At 33.2% G+C, this 17,581-nt stretch overlaps 3 protein-coding genes across 9 annotated transcripts; all 3 read left to right on the top strand.

The window, feature by feature from the left end:
• The first annotated feature begins 3,836 nt into the window (after positions 1-3,836).
• On the top strand, positions 3,837-6,933 carry LOC120146749 (probable E3 ubiquitin-protein ligase WAVH2). Its single transcript, XM_039160246.1, has 3 exons — positions 3,837-4,162; positions 4,438-4,536; positions 5,330-6,933. Exons 1-3 carry the CDS (start codon positions 4,055-4,057, stop codon positions 6,719-6,721), a joined length of 1,599 nt encoding a protein of 532 aa, XP_039016177.1. The 5' UTR covers positions 3,837-4,054; the 3' UTR covers positions 6,722-6,933.
• Positions 6,934-7,374: 441 nt separating this feature from the next.
• LOC120146707 (myb family transcription factor PHL11-like) lies at positions 7,375-11,224 on the top strand. 2 transcript variants are annotated; one of them, XM_039160207.1, is made up of 6 exons: positions 7,375-7,732; positions 9,496-9,572; positions 9,688-9,700; positions 10,002-10,080; positions 10,172-10,241; positions 10,502-11,224. In XM_039160207.1, the coding sequence occupies exons 1-6, from the start codon at positions 7,549-7,551 to the stop codon at positions 11,069-11,071; spliced, it is 993 nt and encodes a 330-aa protein (XP_039016138.1). In that variant the 5' UTR covers positions 7,375-7,548; the 3' UTR covers positions 11,072-11,224. The 2 variants fall into 2 exon arrangements, with proteins under 2 accessions (XP_039016138.1, XP_039016137.1); XM_039160206.1 differs by having other exon boundaries at positions 7,385-7,732; positions 9,688-9,742.
• A 1,351-nt stretch (positions 11,225-12,575) lies between these two features.
• Positions 12,576-17,049, top strand: LOC120146816 (myb family transcription factor PHL7-like). Of its 6 annotated transcripts, none has more exons than XM_039160311.1 (8): positions 12,576-12,834; positions 13,314-13,505; positions 14,356-14,502; positions 14,955-15,031; positions 15,174-15,216; positions 15,392-15,449; positions 15,862-15,931; positions 16,174-17,049. In XM_039160311.1, the coding sequence occupies exons 3-8, from the start codon at positions 14,373-14,375 to the stop codon at positions 16,690-16,692; spliced, it is 897 nt and encodes a 298-aa protein (XP_039016242.1). In that variant the 5' UTR covers positions 12,576-12,834; positions 13,314-13,505; positions 14,356-14,372; the 3' UTR covers positions 16,693-17,049. The 6 variants fall into 6 exon arrangements, with proteins under 6 accessions (XP_039016242.1, XP_039016243.1, XP_039016241.1 ...); XM_039160308.1 differs by having other exon boundaries at positions 12,578-12,834; positions 14,272-14,502; XM_039160312.1 differs by lacking the exon at positions 13,314-13,505 and having other exon boundaries at positions 12,576-12,745.
• The last annotated feature ends 532 nt before the right edge of the window (positions 17,050-17,581 follow it).

Raw genomic sequence — 17,581 nt, 5'->3', positions numbered from 1 at the left:
TAGGCCCAATGTCTAACACTAAGGGTGCGTTTGGTTCACAGAATGTAAAATTATCAGTATGAATAAAAGATTACCAGAGAATAAGATTATTGTGAATGTTGTACTTTGTGTTTAGTTGGTTTAGCAGGAATGCAAGATTACCGTGTTTGGTTAAAGGAATAAAAGATTATTGAAATGTATATTTGACCAAATTGTCCTTATTATATATATTTTTTTAACAAGTTGAAAAATATTTATATATTTTCTTTAAAAAATTTAAATTCATAAAATTTATATATTTTTTTACAAAATTGAAAATATAAAAAGGTTTAATGAAAGGTAAAATTTTATTTTAACCCCTGAACTTTATATAAAATTTTAATTATATACTTTTTTGTAAATCTAAAATAGTTTAAGGATAAATTTGTAATTTAACCTTAGTAGAATTTTTATTATTTAATGACAGAATAATGATATTTTTGAAAGAAATTTTTTAAGGGCATTTTAGTCCAAAACGCTGGTAATCAAACAATACCTAATGAAAGGAGGTAATGACATTCCCAGTAATATACCCCAAAAAATCCACTATTGTAATGTAATATTACCGGGAATAACATTCCCGGCCAACCAAACGGGAGAATGTGAATTACATTCCCATGAGAATCTCACATTCCCCCAACCAAACAAACCCTAAACTCATGTGATTGCATTTTTGTTTATTACTTAAACACATTACTATTCACCAGTACTGTAGGTAACAAGGGCTAAGTCCGAATTTTTCTCGGGAAATTAATGTATTTAAAATTTTAAAATTTTAAAATTTTAAAAATATAATTTTATAATTATTTTAATTAATAAATTTATAGTTTTTTTAAATAAATTAAAATGGACCAAATCAAAACTTATCATTTCAATAATTGTTATTTTTTATTAAGCTAAAATAATTATAAGGTAATATTTGTTCTAAATACTATGAATCATTTAACAATGAACCTTAAACCTCTAGAAATAACAACGATTCATTTAACCACCGAAATAGATTAGTAAGTACTCATTTAAATAACTAACATTTTGATATCTACGACCTTCGCTCCCATATGATAGGCAAACGTAAATATATACACATATATATTAAAAACATTACAACTACTATCAATGCATTTAAATAATTATATTCATAACCGATTATTACAATCACAAATAAACTGATAATTAGAATGAACCAATAACAAAGAAAAAAAATACTAAAGTGTGATAAAATAAATAAAATTTGTGATTCAACAAAACAATATGAGTCTATATTTTACTCTCATATTTTTACTTTTATTTGATTTAGTTTTTTTTTACTACTACTACTGCAATTAATGTACAATCAAATTTAATAACTTTATTTAACTATAATATACAGAATTTATTATAAAATTATATAATAATGTAATTAAAATAGTAAAATTTACTTGAAAACTTAAAGGAAGAAACTGAGAAAAAAAGTCTTCCCCTCTGTATATTGCTCTAACCCAATTTTACAAATTTTAAGTGATAAATAAAAAAGTCCATAGGCTGATAGGCATCATGAGTCGTTCATGGGAAACCGTGACAGTCACAGAGATGTTCCATAGCCACTTCAAATTCAAATCCGACGCCTAACGGCCTTTTCACTTTTACTTTACTTTTTTATTACTTTGGTCCCTACCTTTACTTTTATTTCGAATACATAATTTCCCCTTAGAGTTGAATTCAATAATTTGAATTTTGATTTTTTTATTTAGTAAATAATGAAACGAGTTTTAAGTTAATTTCTTTTAAAAAATATAATATATGGTTTACATCTTTACCTAACGTCATAATTTTGTTTTGATTTGAATAGGCGGTCGTAATCTTGGCCATCTCCTTGGACTTGGATAGTCAACATGGAATGAGAAAGGATTGGCCCTGTAATTATGGCCTTTGGTCACCTCATTTTTTAAGCCGATCGATGTATCTAAATTATAATGTTTTTTTAGGTATAATGCCAAATTTAATTTTTAATATTTATTAAAATAGTTGTTTTAGATAAATGAGGTTGATTTAAGTAGTAAGGAGTTTAAGATCATTTAAACAAGTTTCGAGTTCGAGTCATTCTGTATGTAAAATATTCCTATTGAGATACTCACTATCGAAGTCAGGTATGCGACACGGGTCGATTCAGGTTAATCGGAAAAAGCCTTGAAAACCGAGATAACAAAAAATATTTTATTTTTACTTTTTGAAGTATTTTAGCTCTCAATATTTAATTTTTGTCATAAAATAAAATATTAAGACTAAAATACTCCAAAAAATTAAGATTAAAATAACTAATTTAATAAATATTGGAAGTTAATTTTGATATTACGGTTATTTTGTATAATGACTTTATTATCCTTAAACGTTATAATTTTTATCATTTTAAACTTTATCTCTTTATTTCTTAATCATCAAACTTTTAATATTTATCAAATTAATTAAAACTGACATCTTATATTTTAGTGGAAATAAATTTAATGACCAAACAAGAATTTTTAATTAAATAAATTTAATCATCATATAAGTTTTAATTAGTAAAATTATAATAAAAATTAATATATTTTTTAATTAAAATTTAGATGAATATTTACTATATACAAATTTGTACATCCTTACATCTCATTAATTTTTACGTACAATATTTTCGTTCACCCATCATCCTATAGGTGTTGAAAATCTAATAATTTCAATGTTATTTTATTTTTAGAATTACAAATAAATTTGTTGACAGTTCTACGGCATGGGAATTAACAAAAGTGGACAGTAAGGGGTCAAAGAAATTCTAGGCCAATAACCATCGAATCCCCATCTTTACTTTAAGGCTTGAGAGTGAAAAAAAGGGCAAGGCCCAACCCCCAATAACAAGAAAGTGTAATTTGAACAAAACCAAAAGTGCATTATTATTATTATTTATCTTAATATAAAAATAAGTATTTATATACTTAAATTATTTTTCAGTTAATTTAAATATTTAACATAATAAATCTTATTAATTTAAGTATTTTGATCGTAACAGCCGTAAAAAATCTATTATATACCACATGTTATATTTATAAGATTTTATATTTTTTATTTAAAATAAAAATTTAAATATGTATTTTAAAAAAACCAAATCTTTCTTAAATCTAAAAAACCCTAAAATATTAAAAAGTTTAATTTTAAGATCTAAACATTAGCCGTCGACAAACAACTACTCAAATCATCATGGTCCATCCAGTGACCAGCAGTAAGAAAGTTGCTAGTGATTGCGATGGTAACCGACAATGAAAGGGTGATTGGTCAACGACGACATCGACGATAACTGTGGTGACGATGGTGTTAGTGATAGATGGGGATTTTTGTTTTTCTAAATGTTTTTTAAATATATTTTTATCTTTTTTTAAAATAAAATTTTAAAAATTATATAAATGTGACATGTATTGATTTATAAATTTTTTTAATATCCGTTATGATTAGAATATTTAAATAATAATATTATAATATTTGACATTTAAATAGATCAAAAATAATTTAGACACCTAAAAGAAAGAGAATATAGTATAAATGATTATTTTTATATTAAATCTTATTATTATATTGTTCAAGTGGTCCCTTCCAAGAAGCCTCCTTTTGTTTTCTTCCTATGCGCTCTAGCACTTTATTATATTTATTTTTTCTAAAAAAATAAATATTGTATGTATATGAATTATGGAATTTACGTTTGTTAAAGAGTCGTAATCTTTTACATAAAAAAGGGGAAACGATGGCGTGTACTGTGTGTAGCATACAATTATATATGGTATATGGGTCTACAAATACATTGAAATTAAAGGGAAAGGAAAAAAACAAAAACACAAAGTGGAGGTGACATCAAACACTCCATTCAACAGCAAAGGGCTGGTTTAAGACCTTTGAGAGTGGTAGACATCTTTGCAGATTTGGCAGAGTATTGTCCCCACTCTCACTCTCTCTCTCCCTTTCTCTTACTCTTTCCCCATTCTATCTGTTTTTTTTCAGTATAGGAAAGGTTGAAGCTTGAAGAAGAAAGAGGGCAATGGGGGCAGGATCAACGACTTCTTCTAAGCTCAGAAAAGTTGCCAAGAAAACGTTAGTCGCTGCATGTGGTTCCTTCTCCAGGAATACCCCTCTTCCTCCCCCACCTGTAAGACCCTTCACCTTCCTTTTAACTTCCATGGTTTTAGACTATGAGGGTCAAGTTTGACTTTTTTAAGATCCTTTTTAGCAAGTAATGTGGCAGATTGGTTCAATCTTTACACTTTGTACTGCTAATTATAATTTCTGAGAAAAAAAATTTACGTCTGATGTTGTGAATTTTAAGTTTTCTCATTTGCTGCAACATTTTCAAATGCTTTACTTTTTGGTTATGAGATGGATGACAGCTCTGATCTTTATGTCAATGTTGATGGTCATATGCAGATGTCAGTGTCACCATTGAAGCCAAAGAGTAAGTTGGAACCGGAATCAGCTGGAATTGAAGCAGAATTCACCACCAACCATAAGGATGTTACATCTAGGGTAACCCCATTCAACCATTCCTTTTGTTTTATCCTTTTGCTTTTGGATAAGCTAAAAACACCCAATTTTCCTTTTCTTTTTCATTCTTGTATGTGGGAAATTACATATTCTGCTAGGAGAATAAATAGCAGTTGAGAGACTAGGAAGGCAGTGCTTAGCTTTCAAATCCCACTGTCAGCAACCATTTACCCTCTCCCCAGGTTGGGAACTATTTTTTTTCCAAAAGGAAATAGTTGTGAATTTACAGCTCAAAGGTTAGGCATTTGTTATGTTAATTTCCTAAAGTAGAAAAAAAGAGAGAGTAATAGACACTAATGGAGTCCGATGCCATATCTCGTCTTATCATTGACAAGGGAATATATGAGAGATCTCTTGTTTAGAGTAAGTTATTCAATTCTTTTGAGTTTCCTTTTTCTAATAGGTTCATGGTCTGGACATTTGCATGCGGTGATAATCCCTATAATGTAGAAACGTTTGAGTTCCTAAACATAAGTGGTTGTGATTTCAGTCCCAGATATCTGTATCTTCCAACAAATTTGAAAAACCTCAGAACACATTATAATACTTACATTTTGATCATAAATGTTTGCTGAAAATTGACCCATGAGGTTTACTTATACCTTTATTATGATATTATGTAGTAATTTTAACTTTGGTAACAAAAGAAACTTATGTTCTCTATCCATGTTGACATGTGAAATGGATTCTTGAGAATGATAGCAATGTTTGTTCATTTTAGTTCTTGACCCGTCATCATAGATTTTCTTACACAACTGTTTGTGCATTGCTGCAGAACATATGTGCAATATGTTTGGAGGCTCTGAGTTACAGTTCTGGCAGCAGCCCAGGGCAGGCTATATTTACAGCCCAGTGTTCTCATGCATTCCACTTTTCCTGCATATCCTCCAACGTTCGCCATGGTAGCATCACCTGCCCCATTTGCCGTGCTCATTGGACCCAGTTGCCACGCCACGTAAACCCACCTGCATGCTCACTCTCTTGCAACCAAAATGACCCTGTTTTTCGTATCCTGGATGATTCCATTGCCACTTTCCGGGTTCATAGACGCTCCTTCCTTCGATCAGCAAGCTATGATGATGATGACCCTATTGAGCCTGTTGACACACAAAATCATCCCCGTATTGATTTAGCTCTGATCCCCCTCCAACCAACAGTTTTGACTCACCCCTGCTACTTTCGTCATCAACCCAGTTCACATTCATCTTTGCAGATGCAGGGAATTGGACACATCTCAAACCACCATCATCATCACTTCAGCAGCTCTTCCTCGTCAACTTTACAGTTGCAACCACCAAGTGGACAAATACCTTGCAACATGTGCTCCTCCCCAAATTGCAGACCGGCTTATCTCAGCATAAAATTTGCACATCCACAAGCTATGGACATGGTATTGTTTGCAAGTCCCAATGGTCCGCACTTGAGGCTTTTAAAACAATCCATGGCATTAGTGGTATTCTCTCTCCGACCGATCAATCGTTTGGCCATTGTGACATACTCATCTGCTTCAGCACGTGTCTTCCCTCTCCGGCGCATGACATCCTATGGAAAGAGAACAGCCTTACAAGTTATAGATCGTCTTTTCTACATGGGTCAAGCTGATCCGGTTGAAGGGCTCAAGAAAGGTATAAAGATACTTGAAGATCGTGCACATAAGAATCCACAGTCGTGCATCTTGCATTTGTCTGATAGTCCAACAAGATCATACCACGCCATGAACCTGCAATTTCCTATTCCAATACATCGGTTTCATGTGGGATTCGGTTTTGGCACCTCTAATGGTTTTGTGATGCATGAATTTGAAGAGTTTCTAACACAATTATTGGGAGGTGTAGTTAGAGAAGTTCAATTGAGAATCGGGGAGGAAGGAAGGATCATTAGGCTCGGGGATCTGCGAGGCGGTGAAGAGAGAAGGATTTTGATGGACTTGGGCGAGTGCCTACATGTTTGTGTAGGGTATAGTTACATCGAGGGAGGAAGCGACGAATGTATCAAAACAGGTGAAACTATGGTGAGTGTAGAGGATAAGAGGGAAACAGATGATAGCAGCAGAGGCAGTGGTATCAGCATTGTCGGGGGAAGGACCAGCAGTGTTGAGAACTGGGATTACCATGATCCTTACATGGCTAGAAGATGGGCTAAGCATTTGCATGGATACAGATTCTGAATACTAATCATGCTGCCAAAATCCTTTTGTAGATATGCTCACGTTTCATTCATTTCCGCATGGATTTTGGTCATTCAATCCAATGACTTATCCTCAGCTTCAGAGATCTTAAATATGCAGGCTGTTTTGAAAATTCTTAGATTTATTTACTCATTGGTTGGGATCAAGGCTTTGTTAATTGTCCTGTCGGTTGGGATTGGAGAAATCACATCACTAGAATATTGTGAAGGGTAGTTTGGAACTATAGATTTATTTATTTTCTTGAAATATTATAAAATGATATTTTTTTGGTATTATTAATTAAAATATCCATTATGAAAAGTATTTTCTTAACAAGTTGCGCAATTATGTTTTGCAGAATTACATGAAAACCCTTATAAAAATGAAGGAGTGTTTCACATACGCAAGCACACTTAATTTGATTACAATTGCAATACAAATTATGTTTCCAAAAATGAAATCATTCTTATAATTTAAATTAATCTGAATTATTTTTGAAAATAAAAGGTTATTATATATATATATTAACATAAAAATATCTTCTTCCTTTTTTCATATGAAGCCTATTATTTTATATATAGAAGACAACGAAAATTATTAAGTACGGAAATAGAAAGTTGAAAAATGGATAAATCGAACTGTGAGGGGCGTGGGAGCAACAGCAAGAACCCAGCAGCAGCGGTCTGATCATTTGTGGTTCAATTCCTTTGTTTTGACTGTTCCTCTTACAGCTGTTCATCACTGGGCAGAGTGCAGCAGGAGTGGAGGAGAAGTAGTTTCTTCTGGGTGGATGTGAGATTTGTTGGAGTAAAAAAAGAAGGAATAGAATGGATATGTTCCATCCGAGTCCAAGGCTCCCACCACATGAAGAAATGCTTAACAATCTCAATCACAGCGGCGTAGGAGAGCCTTACCTGGTCTTGACTTCCGACCCCAAGCCTCGTCTCCGTTGGACTACTGATCTCCATGACCGATTTGTCGATGCCGTCACTCAACTTGGCGGCCCCAATAGTAAGATATCGATTTCTTCTTTCAATTTGTTTACTATTTTCTTTCTGGGTTCTTGTTCGTCGCCTCTAATTTTACATTTTCACCATTTTCTTTGCTGCTTTATGCAACCTTGAGAGATAAACATTTGTGGTTGTGCTACAAGACTAGATGTATTAGGTGGCTGCCTATTAACTGGCCTGGGAGATGTGATTATCTGCTGTAGTTTACTTTCTCTCAGGCTTGTAGGCGAATTGACTGGTTGAATTTGCTGAAACAAAGTAAAAAATATTACTTTGTTGAAATAAACTTGATTTGAGCTAACACTTGGCATTGCACAACTTATTCTAGTTTGAGATCCAAGTTCCCTGTAGTATGTGTTGGCAAAACTAGGGAGGATAGAGTAGAAATTAGTATATACTACTGTAAATTGGGGTATATTTTATAGAGGTTAAGTTAGTAGAATTTTCTTAATGGTGGTTCGGTCGTCTATAAGCAGATTGAGGAATTCATCTATTAGAAGGATGGAGCACATTGATATTGCACAGGGTAAAAAAAAGACATGGGTGGAGGTGATAACAAATGATATGGAGTTATTCAAACTTGAAGAGGGGAATATAGTTGCTAGGAACAGTTGAAAAACAAGGATTCATGTATGTGACTCAATGTAAATTTTTGTCTTGATTTTATACCCAACCTTAAATGTATTAGAATTAGAGCTTATTAATTGGGTTTGGTGTGATGTTTTGGTCTAACCTTAAGCTTATGAATTATAAGTTGTGCACCATTTCTTTCAAGGTTGCGAATTAACACAATAATTATTAGAATAATGATCACAATAAGTTTTCCAATTTAGCAGCCAATCTGTTAGTCATCATACAACTATTCCAAAGCAAGATAGTTCATCTAATGGTTGTCGGTGTATTGCTTGCCAACATTGGTATATTTAGTTCATCTAATGGTTGTCGGTGTATTGCTTGCCAACATTGGTATATTTCCCCTGAAACCGAGAGGTCTTTTTTTTGTATCTTAATAGGCTTTCTATGTGCCAATACCAGTCAGTGTGTGGAGTGTCAATGAAGATATGTTCCTCTTCATGAATACAGAACATAGAGAAGGAACACATGTTGCTCTTTATCGATAAAAATATTTGTTTGAGAAGAATAAATGCCAGGAAATGGTCTCTAATTGGGCTCACACTGAAGCATAAAATTGGGAAACTAATAGGAACACAGGCAGAATTAAGGCTACAACAGGTAACATGTCTTTTGTTTAGCTGCTAGAAAATCGTTTCTTAATTTTCTGTTGGCATCATACAGAATCTGAATGAACAGTCAAGGATAAAATACTTGATTTGTCTTACATTTAAAAAGATTAAGAAAATCTAAATGTTGTGCTTGTTTATGTAGCAGGCTTACCTTCTGTGTGTTTAATTTTCTTTATTGTTTCAGTGATTCAAATTCCGATCTCCTATCTTTTATCTGAATAAGGCTGTGGCTTTTCTCTCTTTGTTTTTTTGTTTGTTTTGTTCTCTCAAATCAGATGTCAATAAATGTCATCCAGCATTTATGCTTGTTAGTCTAATGTATAATGTATGTTGTCATATTACTTACATTCATGCATTATCTTGTTGGAATGTTCCATGCTTAACCATGTGATGTACTGTTTGCTCTTCTTGAGTATCTGGTTTGGCCTATGTTTTTATGTTTAAGTCTTTTTTTTTTGGCTAATCATACTTGTAATGAATTCAGTATTTTATATGATCTGATTATGCATAACTTCTGCAGAAGCTACACCAAAGGCTATCATGCGGACAATGAATGTGAAAGGATTAACTCTTTTTCATTTAAAGAGTCGCCTCCAGGTTTCTTCTTTCTTTTCAATCTTTACCTTGTCAAAAGAATTACAAACTTGTGGCTTTCTATTAAAATGATTCTCATATGGACATGTTATGCTGTCGAATGTTCACTGTTGTACAGAAATACAGGTTAGGTAAGCAATCAGGGAAGGATATGAGTGAGGGACCAAAAGATGGTTGGTTCTGCTCCAAGTCTTTTTCTTTCTTAGTATTTACTTTCGAGGCTACTGTAAATGAATTTAGCTATCTTGAATCTTAATTTTAAGTTTCTTTCACCAAAATGATTTATTTTCCTGTCCATCTTTTCAGATTTACGAACTAAGTTTTTTTGGTGATTGGCTTGAATTGGATGGATGTGTATTTCGGGTTTTAATTTATAAAGTGACAAGCATTTAAAACTTCAGACTGAATTCTCTTTTCTTCATTTTCATGAAGGGATGTCAGCTTCATATCTTTTAGAAAGCCCTGGAACCAATAACTATACCATTAACTTGCCAACTTCTGACATGAACGAGTGAGAATTTTCCTCTCTTGTTTGAAACTATGGTTTCGTTGCTAGGATTTCAAATCTTAATCTACTTGATGTAAATGAGTTTTACGTGCAGGGGTTATGAGGTGAGGGAGGCATTAAGGGCACAGATGGAAGTACAGAGTAAATTACATTTGCAAGTTGAGGTAATCTTTTTCTTCCTTTTGTAGTTATTTCCTTGTTATGAATGTAGCTATGAAGTAACTAAAAGTGTTGCAGGGCATATTGAATGTTTCTGGGGTCTTGTGCAATTCCATAGTTTCTCTGATCCGGAGAAACTTGTTATGAGGCTTATATAATTGATTGATTGTAGGAAAACCCTACTCAATATGTTTGATAGAACCCTCCAGATCAGAGTGTGAAGACCATCATCAAGCTGGCTAATGTTATTATGTGTCCTATATAGGCTGAAAAACACTTGCAGATTCGCCAGGATGCTGAACGAAAATATATGGCCATGCTTGAGAAAGCTTGTAAGATGCTTGCTGATCATTTTATCGGAAGTGTTGAAGTTATCAAAACAGATAACCTGGTCGTTGGTAATAAGATGCTGAGAAATTATTCAGTGGATCCACTTGGATTTTGCTCTGCCCAATCTGCTGAGGCCGTGAATGCATGTGGCCAAGAAGAAGAAATGCCAACCGGTCTGCTTTCTCAGAGGGCTGATGGTTCTACCGAAAGCTGCCTTACTTCACAGGAGAGTCCAGGAGGATTGACAATGGAAGGATCTCCTGTTGGAGGGAAGAAAAAGATGCTTAACTTGGAGGGAACAGCAGGATCTGTGATTTGGAGTGATGCCACCAGGGTTAATCCCCAAGGGCTAACTGGATATGGAATGCAGAGATGTAAAATGAGTGCTACTCTTTTGCTTGCCCAAGTTATTACATTATCAAGTGCAAATGTGGTGTCCTATTGGTGTCCACTGTCCAGTAGTCGTCTCAAAATTGTAAATCCAAGTTGCTTATGTTGCCTTTAGGTATCAAACATTTAGTCGGTCTCTTAAACATATTGACTTGTGTTGATTTGATCAGAAATCGATGTGATCTCTGAACCCCAAACTCTAAATGCAGTTGTGTATTCTTAGTTTTCGATCTTAACTTGTGATGTTGCATGCATCGAAAGTTATGTTCCAATGGAGGTTTGTAGGATATATGGAATTTTGGTTTTGCAGTGAAGTTAAGGCTGCAAAGCATGCTAGTTCCCCAAATTATAGTGTGAAGTCGAAGACCTGTCGAGGCCACAAGTTGCAGTTCCGAAGAGTAGAAAGCTCTGTAAAAGCTAATTGGAGAGTTTCCGGGAGTTTTGGAGATGAAAGGGCATGATTTAGAGGAGGTTCAACTCGAGCCTTGACTCGAATGTGATTTTTTCAAAGTCAAATTTGAGTAATTTGTGTGAATAGAAAGAGTATGCTATATTAGGACTGTTTATTTTCTGGGTAAACTAAGTTTTTGGTCGTTCAACTTCGTTTGTATTTTTATTTTCATCTCTCAACTTTAAATTTATTATTAAACTTTCGAACTTTGTTCATTTGACTGTTAAGTCCTTATGTTGTTTAATTTTTTGTGCTGAATTTATGTGAAAACCTCTTGAAACTTTTTTCTTAAATCTAGATTTTCAAATAAGTTCATCGGTGATTGAGTATTTTTTTTTTCAAATTTGAATTGTGAGACGAAAGATAATATATACCGATTCTATGTTAATTAGATGGTTGAGATTATAAATTGGATCAAGAGAATGTTGAAGTTTTGATTTGAGTTTTATTAATTTTGAGAGAGAAAAAATGAGAAGAAGAAAAAAGAATATTTTGATACCAATTGTGTCGTAAATGATGAGTAATGGTGGCCAATCGATAGTGGAGAAAGATCTCTATTAAGGGGAAGAAGGTTAAAATTTTGAAAATTTATATAATATTTGATGATGAATGTTAATATTTAATGATTGAAAGACTAAAATGAATTAGTTGTGTAAGTTTAATAGTAAAAATGATTTTTATAAAAATTAAGTGACTAAAATAGAAATACATACAAAATTGAGTAGTTAAAATTATGATTAATCTTTTTTTTAATTATTCATGTTGGAAATATTTTAATAGGATGTGATCAGATTTTTCATAGACTTATTTTTTTTATTTCAAAAAAGAAAATCATTAAAGTGACTAAGCAAGTAAGCAAGGCGGGGGCGGAAATGGAAAGGAAGTTTAAAATAAAAAATGAGATAATAATTAATCAACGTAACCATCAAGAGGAGAAAAGACAGAAATTGCCGGAATCATTGAAGAATGGACGGAATATAACTAGGTAGATTCCGTGAATGGCCGGTCGCTACATGCCTATCTCCAATTTCATTATCATCAACAAATATTATATATTTATAAAAATCTAGAATTATGTATTTTTTATAAATATAAAATAATAAAAAATTTGAAAATAAATGTTATATATCTCGTAACCTGGAATGACAGAATGGCAATAGGCATCGCAACAATGAAGTAAAAAAAATACATTATTTGTTTTAATTTTGAAGACTGCTGTATGAACCGTTTCATTTCCCCTTTGGAGAAAAAGAAGAAGAAAAAAAGCATAAATAATAGGCGACTGCGCTGCGTCTTTGGGCTTTCTCTTCGGCTTTGGATTTTGGGGTCCAAAAATTGGTAACTCTGCTTTCGCTGAAATATTTAAATTATAGTTGAAGTCATCGTGAAAACGAAGTTATGGTGGGATGCTCGTAGATCTGCTTCTGGTATGCTTTCATCTTTTGGGTCTTTGCAAACTTTAGCTTCTTCATCCTCACCTCCAGCTTTCGTTTTCACTCTCTTTTCTTTTTCGATTTCGGGGTTAAATGAATGGAGTAGAATTAGGAATTATGTTTGGTTAGCCTGTAATCTGGTCATGATTTAGGGTTTTAAATTATAGAGGATTGCATCGCACCCTTTTAGGACTTCGACAACCATCTTCTCTTTTCTGACCTAAGAAAAAAAATTCCTATTAATTCTTCACCCCTTTTGAATTGTATTGTATCTTTTCATATTTCAAGTATACAATAACAATCAGCTGGACGTCACTTCAATTTTCTGTTTGTACAAACTTAAGCACTCCTGTTTTTGTGTATGCCTCATTTTTATTTCTAATTCCCATTTCACTGGTAGGGACGTGGGACAGGGACAGTGGAGACATAATGAAGAAATTATATTTCTTATTCAATCAGTATGCATATCTTAGGGCTTTTATAAGACATAAAGAATCGTGAACTAGAAACTAGAAAACAATCAACACATAATATTTCTTATTGTAATTAGGGAACAAATCAGGAGCAAGATAAAGCTAATTTCCTCCAACAATTCAGCAGTGCTTTCCAGCACATCATTTTTAGAAGCAGAAATAATACACATGTGAAAGACTTAAGTAGTCAATGTATGTGCCTAATATTTACTTTTAGGGTTCATCTATATTTGACATCTTTTACTTCCTAATTTCTTTGAGATCTAGCTTAAAACACTTTTAGATGGTTTATGGGTTATATTACATATACTTAAGATTAGGGTTTAGGATGCAGTGTTCTCTATTGCATCAAGACAAACAAAAACGGGGAATTATATGCGATGCTAGTGTATATAATAGGAAAATTCAGTTATGAAAATTGTTTACGGTTCTTCCCTTACTCTGTTATTAGAAAGTTGTGACTTTTCACGGCTTGCTCTAGTTATTCCTTTAGGTTTACAACTGATTCCTGTCATGGTCTTCATCGATCATCATTATGAATTTTTTCAATTTCATTCATTATCTTATGAATAATGATAATAAAGGTTTCACTAGCAATTACTATTAAGGTGATATCATGGAAAAATTTCCATGTTAACTGCAAAAGTTGACAGATAGTTTTATGGCACTGAATGCATTTAATGATGATATTTATTAAGTTAGTAACCTTGGAAAGTGTCATTAGAGTGCTCTTGAGGAAAACACTGAAATAGCAAAAAATAGGAAACACTATGGGGCAGGTCGGCTAATGGTGTTAATAATCCTTTCATTCATGCTTTCCTCGCCCTTCATCTTTCTTTTTTGTGCTACAGTAAAAATTGCATCCATTATTTGTCTGGGTCTTTCCTAGTATGGAATCTATTAGTGCCGTGCATTTATTACACTCTGTATGAATCGTTTTACTCCCCTTCATTTGTAGATGAACTGCAAATGTATCAGCCAAAGAATGTTCCAGGTTCAAGTTTAGTTCATAGCAACTCATTAGTTCATGGTCAACATTTAGATTGTGGTGCTAGCTCAATGGACCCTGTAAGTGGAGGAAGCAGCCTCGCCAACAACCCTAATCTTGCATCAAAGCAACGATTACGCTGGACACATGAGCTTCATGACCGTTTTGTTGATGCTGTAGCTCAACTTGGTGGGCCAGATAGTGAGTCTTATCGATGGTCTCCCTTGCTATTAATTAATTCTTATCCTGAATTTGTATGTGCTTGCAATTGGCTAGATTGGCCATTAAATTGAAAAAAAAAAGTGCAAAAGGTTGGAAATTATGCTGCCTATATTTTGGTGCAAGATTGAAGTAGTAAGAACTTTTTAGAAAGAAGGAAAACCAATTTGCTAAGCTCGTGGAAACATAAATGGTTAAAAGGGGTTTCATAACTTGAGCATCTCTCTTTCATCTAGTCTCTTGCTTGTCTAGAATATTCTATAAAATAATTTCTTGTTAAGTTGCGAGAAACCTTCAGGTACCATGGTGGCTTTAATTTTTATATCGACTTGTTTATGTTTATGCAGAAATTTTAATTACCATAAAATTTTCCCTGTTTATATATGGTAAAAGTCTATAATGGTGAACGGGCTTCTTTCTTTTTACCCTCCCAGGAGCTACACCAAAAGGAGTTCTTAGGGTCATGGGTGTGCAGGGTTTGACAATATACCATGTCAAAAGTCATTTACAGGTATAATTCTTTTCTCAACCTAATGAAGGACGATATTTATTTATGTACATGGGTTCAGAGTTGCCCCAGGAGTGAGGTTTTTGTTGAATGGTTCATTTATTATGTATGGCTTTTGTTGACCTTACTTTTCTGATCCATCCAGAAGTATCGACTTGCTAAATATCTCCCTGATTCTGCTTCTGATGGTAGGTTTATAACCTATTTCTTTTATTTCTTTTTATTTTTAATGTAGATGTAAACTAATGTTGTTTAAATTGTTGTCGCCGTTAAGTTTATTCTTCGTACTTAATTATAACTTGAGTTATTTTGTACAAAACCTTTCTTCTTGATATTGTTTGTTTATTCTATTTGTGAATGAAGGTAAAATGCCTGACAAAAAAGAAACTGGGGATATGCTTTCCAATTTGGATGGTTCATCGTGAGTGAAGCTGTAGCGTTTTTGGTTTGATTTTTGTTTTGAAAATATGCCTTTTCATATATATTCATCTATTGTAGTTTTGGAGTTGGGTATGCAAAGCATTCCCATCTAAATATGCAGTGCAGGTATTTAGTTAGATATTGGCTGTCAGCCTGGTACCTCAATTCTTGTTTGTTTTAAAGAGTTTAAGTAGGGGACAGGTTACATGTTATCACCACTTGTTACTATTACTTGTGTCAAGAATCAATATGGATATTTCAATTATTTCCTTTTTTGTCCCACAATGTATAAAAACTCAGTATTGTACATCTGAGGAAGGATTGTGTATGAAAATATCTTTTCATCTTTACATAGGATGATCAACATGAGTTGCATAGAGTTGAAGGTTTTTTCTTTTTTTTCCTGATTGCAGGGGTATGCAAATTACTGAAGCTCTTAAGTTGCAAATGGAGGTGCAGAAGCGCTTGCATGAACAATTGGAGGCATGTATTCTCAATCCAAATTTAATATTATTTTGGTTATTATGTTTATTGGGCTCTACTTGCTCTTCGGAGTTTCATGGTGTTGAGTGTCAGCTACATTCAGATAATAATTTTCTCCGTATTCATTATAAACCTGTAGCAATTTGCTAAATTTCTGTGGACATATTAGACACATGCTTTAAGTTTTAAGTGTTTCATTTGTTTTCTCAAATCACAAATTTCATACCTCTGATATACAATAGGTGCAGAGACAGCTACAGTTACGGATAGAGGCTCAAGGAAAGTATTTAAAGAAGATTATTGAAGAGCAGCGTCTTAGTGGAGTCCTTGGAGATGCACCTGGCTCAGGAGCTTCAATACCAGTGTTGGGTGAAAGTGGCCTGGAATCTGACAAGAAGACCGACCCTGCAACTCCGGCCCCAACTTCAGAATCCCCTTTGCAGGATAAGGTTGCCAAAGGAGGAGCTTCTGTTAAGAGCCACTCTGTTGACGAGTCTTTCTCATCTCATCATGAGCCTTCGACCCCAGATTCTGGTTGCCATGTGGGTTCCCCAGCAGGGAGTCCTAAGGGAGAGAGGTTGAAGAAGAAGCAACGGGTGAGCATGACTGCAGAATATGCTAAATCAGAGATTGTACTTCCCCATCAGATACTGGATTCGAGCTTAAATGCCTCCTACCAACAAACACAGTCAGTTTTCATGGGAGATCAATTTGATCCTTCATCTGGGATATCAATGAGAAATGACAATCAATCCGGGTAGGCTTCAGGAACGGAGCTGTAGTTTATGTGCTACATGGTAAATGTTATCAGTTTCATTTTGGCCATGTATTGCCAGATGAGATTACTTATTAGGTCAAAAAGGAAAACTTCTTTATGTCTGTTGCATGAGATAATTAGACGGAAGCAAATCGGTCCCTTTGTCCTAATATATCTAGCTTCCATATAGTGTACTGGAATTAATTAGAATAGAAATGAGAATTCACAGTGAACAGTGGTGGAAATTTGGCAGTGCCATGTCTATCAGTATCTGATACTGTGATTGTTGTGTATTCTTGGTTGAAGGCCTTAGGACTTTGCTGGCTTTAATTGGTTATTGTGAATTACCACTATTACTGTTGCTGGGTCAAATATTACATTTCTATGGTATAAGTTATTTGATATTCTTTTAAAATTTAAAGATTATTTTGACTCTATTGATTCAAATTTAGACATATTCTTATTATTGATGTAATATTATAATTTTAGATTAGATTTAAATTCTTATATAAAAGTTTAATAGAAAATTTTAAATAGAAGTTAAATGCACAGATCATATCGCTTAGTAAAGAAAATAATTTTATTATTTGATAAGTAAAATTATTAGATTTCTAAAATTATAAATTTCATATTTTAATATTAAAAATTAATTATAAAATAATTTGATGAATTAATTATGACGTGTTGAAACTATAAATTTAATATATTTTACGATAATCAATTGAAACTAAAAATGAATTATAAAATAATTTAATAAATTAAACATAATATTTTCTTGTAAAAGATGATATAATGTCACTGTCAGTACGATGTTGTTCAAACTTCCGAGGGATTTCTTGTAAAAGGATTACGGAATTAAAGTGTAAATTGCTTTCAAAAAACACAATGTTTTT

The sequence above is a fragment of the Hibiscus syriacus genome, unplaced genomic scaffold (genome assembly GCF_006381635.1).
Source record: "Hibiscus syriacus cultivar Baekdansim isolate YM2019G1 unplaced genomic scaffold, ASM638163v2 tig00110931_pilon, whole genome shotgun sequence".
NCBI classification, from domain to species: Eukaryota; Viridiplantae; Streptophyta; class Magnoliopsida; order Malvales; family Malvaceae; genus Hibiscus; species Hibiscus syriacus.
Note: the sequence above shows the minus strand (reverse complement) of the source record. Positions and strands in the feature narration are given on the sequence as shown.

Coding starts and splice junctions, on each gene's coding strand:
- LOC120146816 (XM_039160309.1), top strand. CDS start 14,283: ATGTATCAGCCAAAGAATGTTCCAGGTTCAAGTTTAGTTCATAGCAAC. Junction 14,503..14,954: donor TCAACTTGGTGGGCCAGATA/GTGAGTCTTATC, acceptor TTACCCTCCCAG/GAGCTACACCAAAAGGAGTT. Junction 15,217..15,391: donor CCCTGATTCTGCTTCTGATG/GTAGGTTTATAA, acceptor TTGTGAATGAAG/GTAAAATGCCTGACAAAAAA.
- LOC120146707 (XM_039160206.1), top strand. CDS start 7,549: ATGGATATGTTCCATCCGAGTCCAAGGCTCCCACCACATGAAGAAATG. Junction 7,733..9,495: donor TCAACTTGGCGGCCCCAATA/GTAAGATATCGA, acceptor TAACTTCTGCAG/AAGCTACACCAAAGGCTATC. Junction 9,743..10,001: donor GAGTGAGGGACCAAAAGATG/GTTGGTTCTGCT, acceptor ATTTTCATGAAG/GGATGTCAGCTTCATATCTT.
- LOC120146749 (XM_039160246.1), top strand. CDS start 4,055: ATGGGGGCAGGATCAACGACTTCTTCTAAGCTCAGAAAAGTTGCCAAG. Junction 4,163..4,437: donor CCCCTCTTCCTCCCCCACCT/GTAAGACCCTTC, acceptor GGTCATATGCAG/ATGTCAGTGTCACCATTGAA. Junction 4,537..5,329: donor ATAAGGATGTTACATCTAGG/GTAACCCCATTC, acceptor GCATTGCTGCAG/AACATATGTGCAATATGTTT.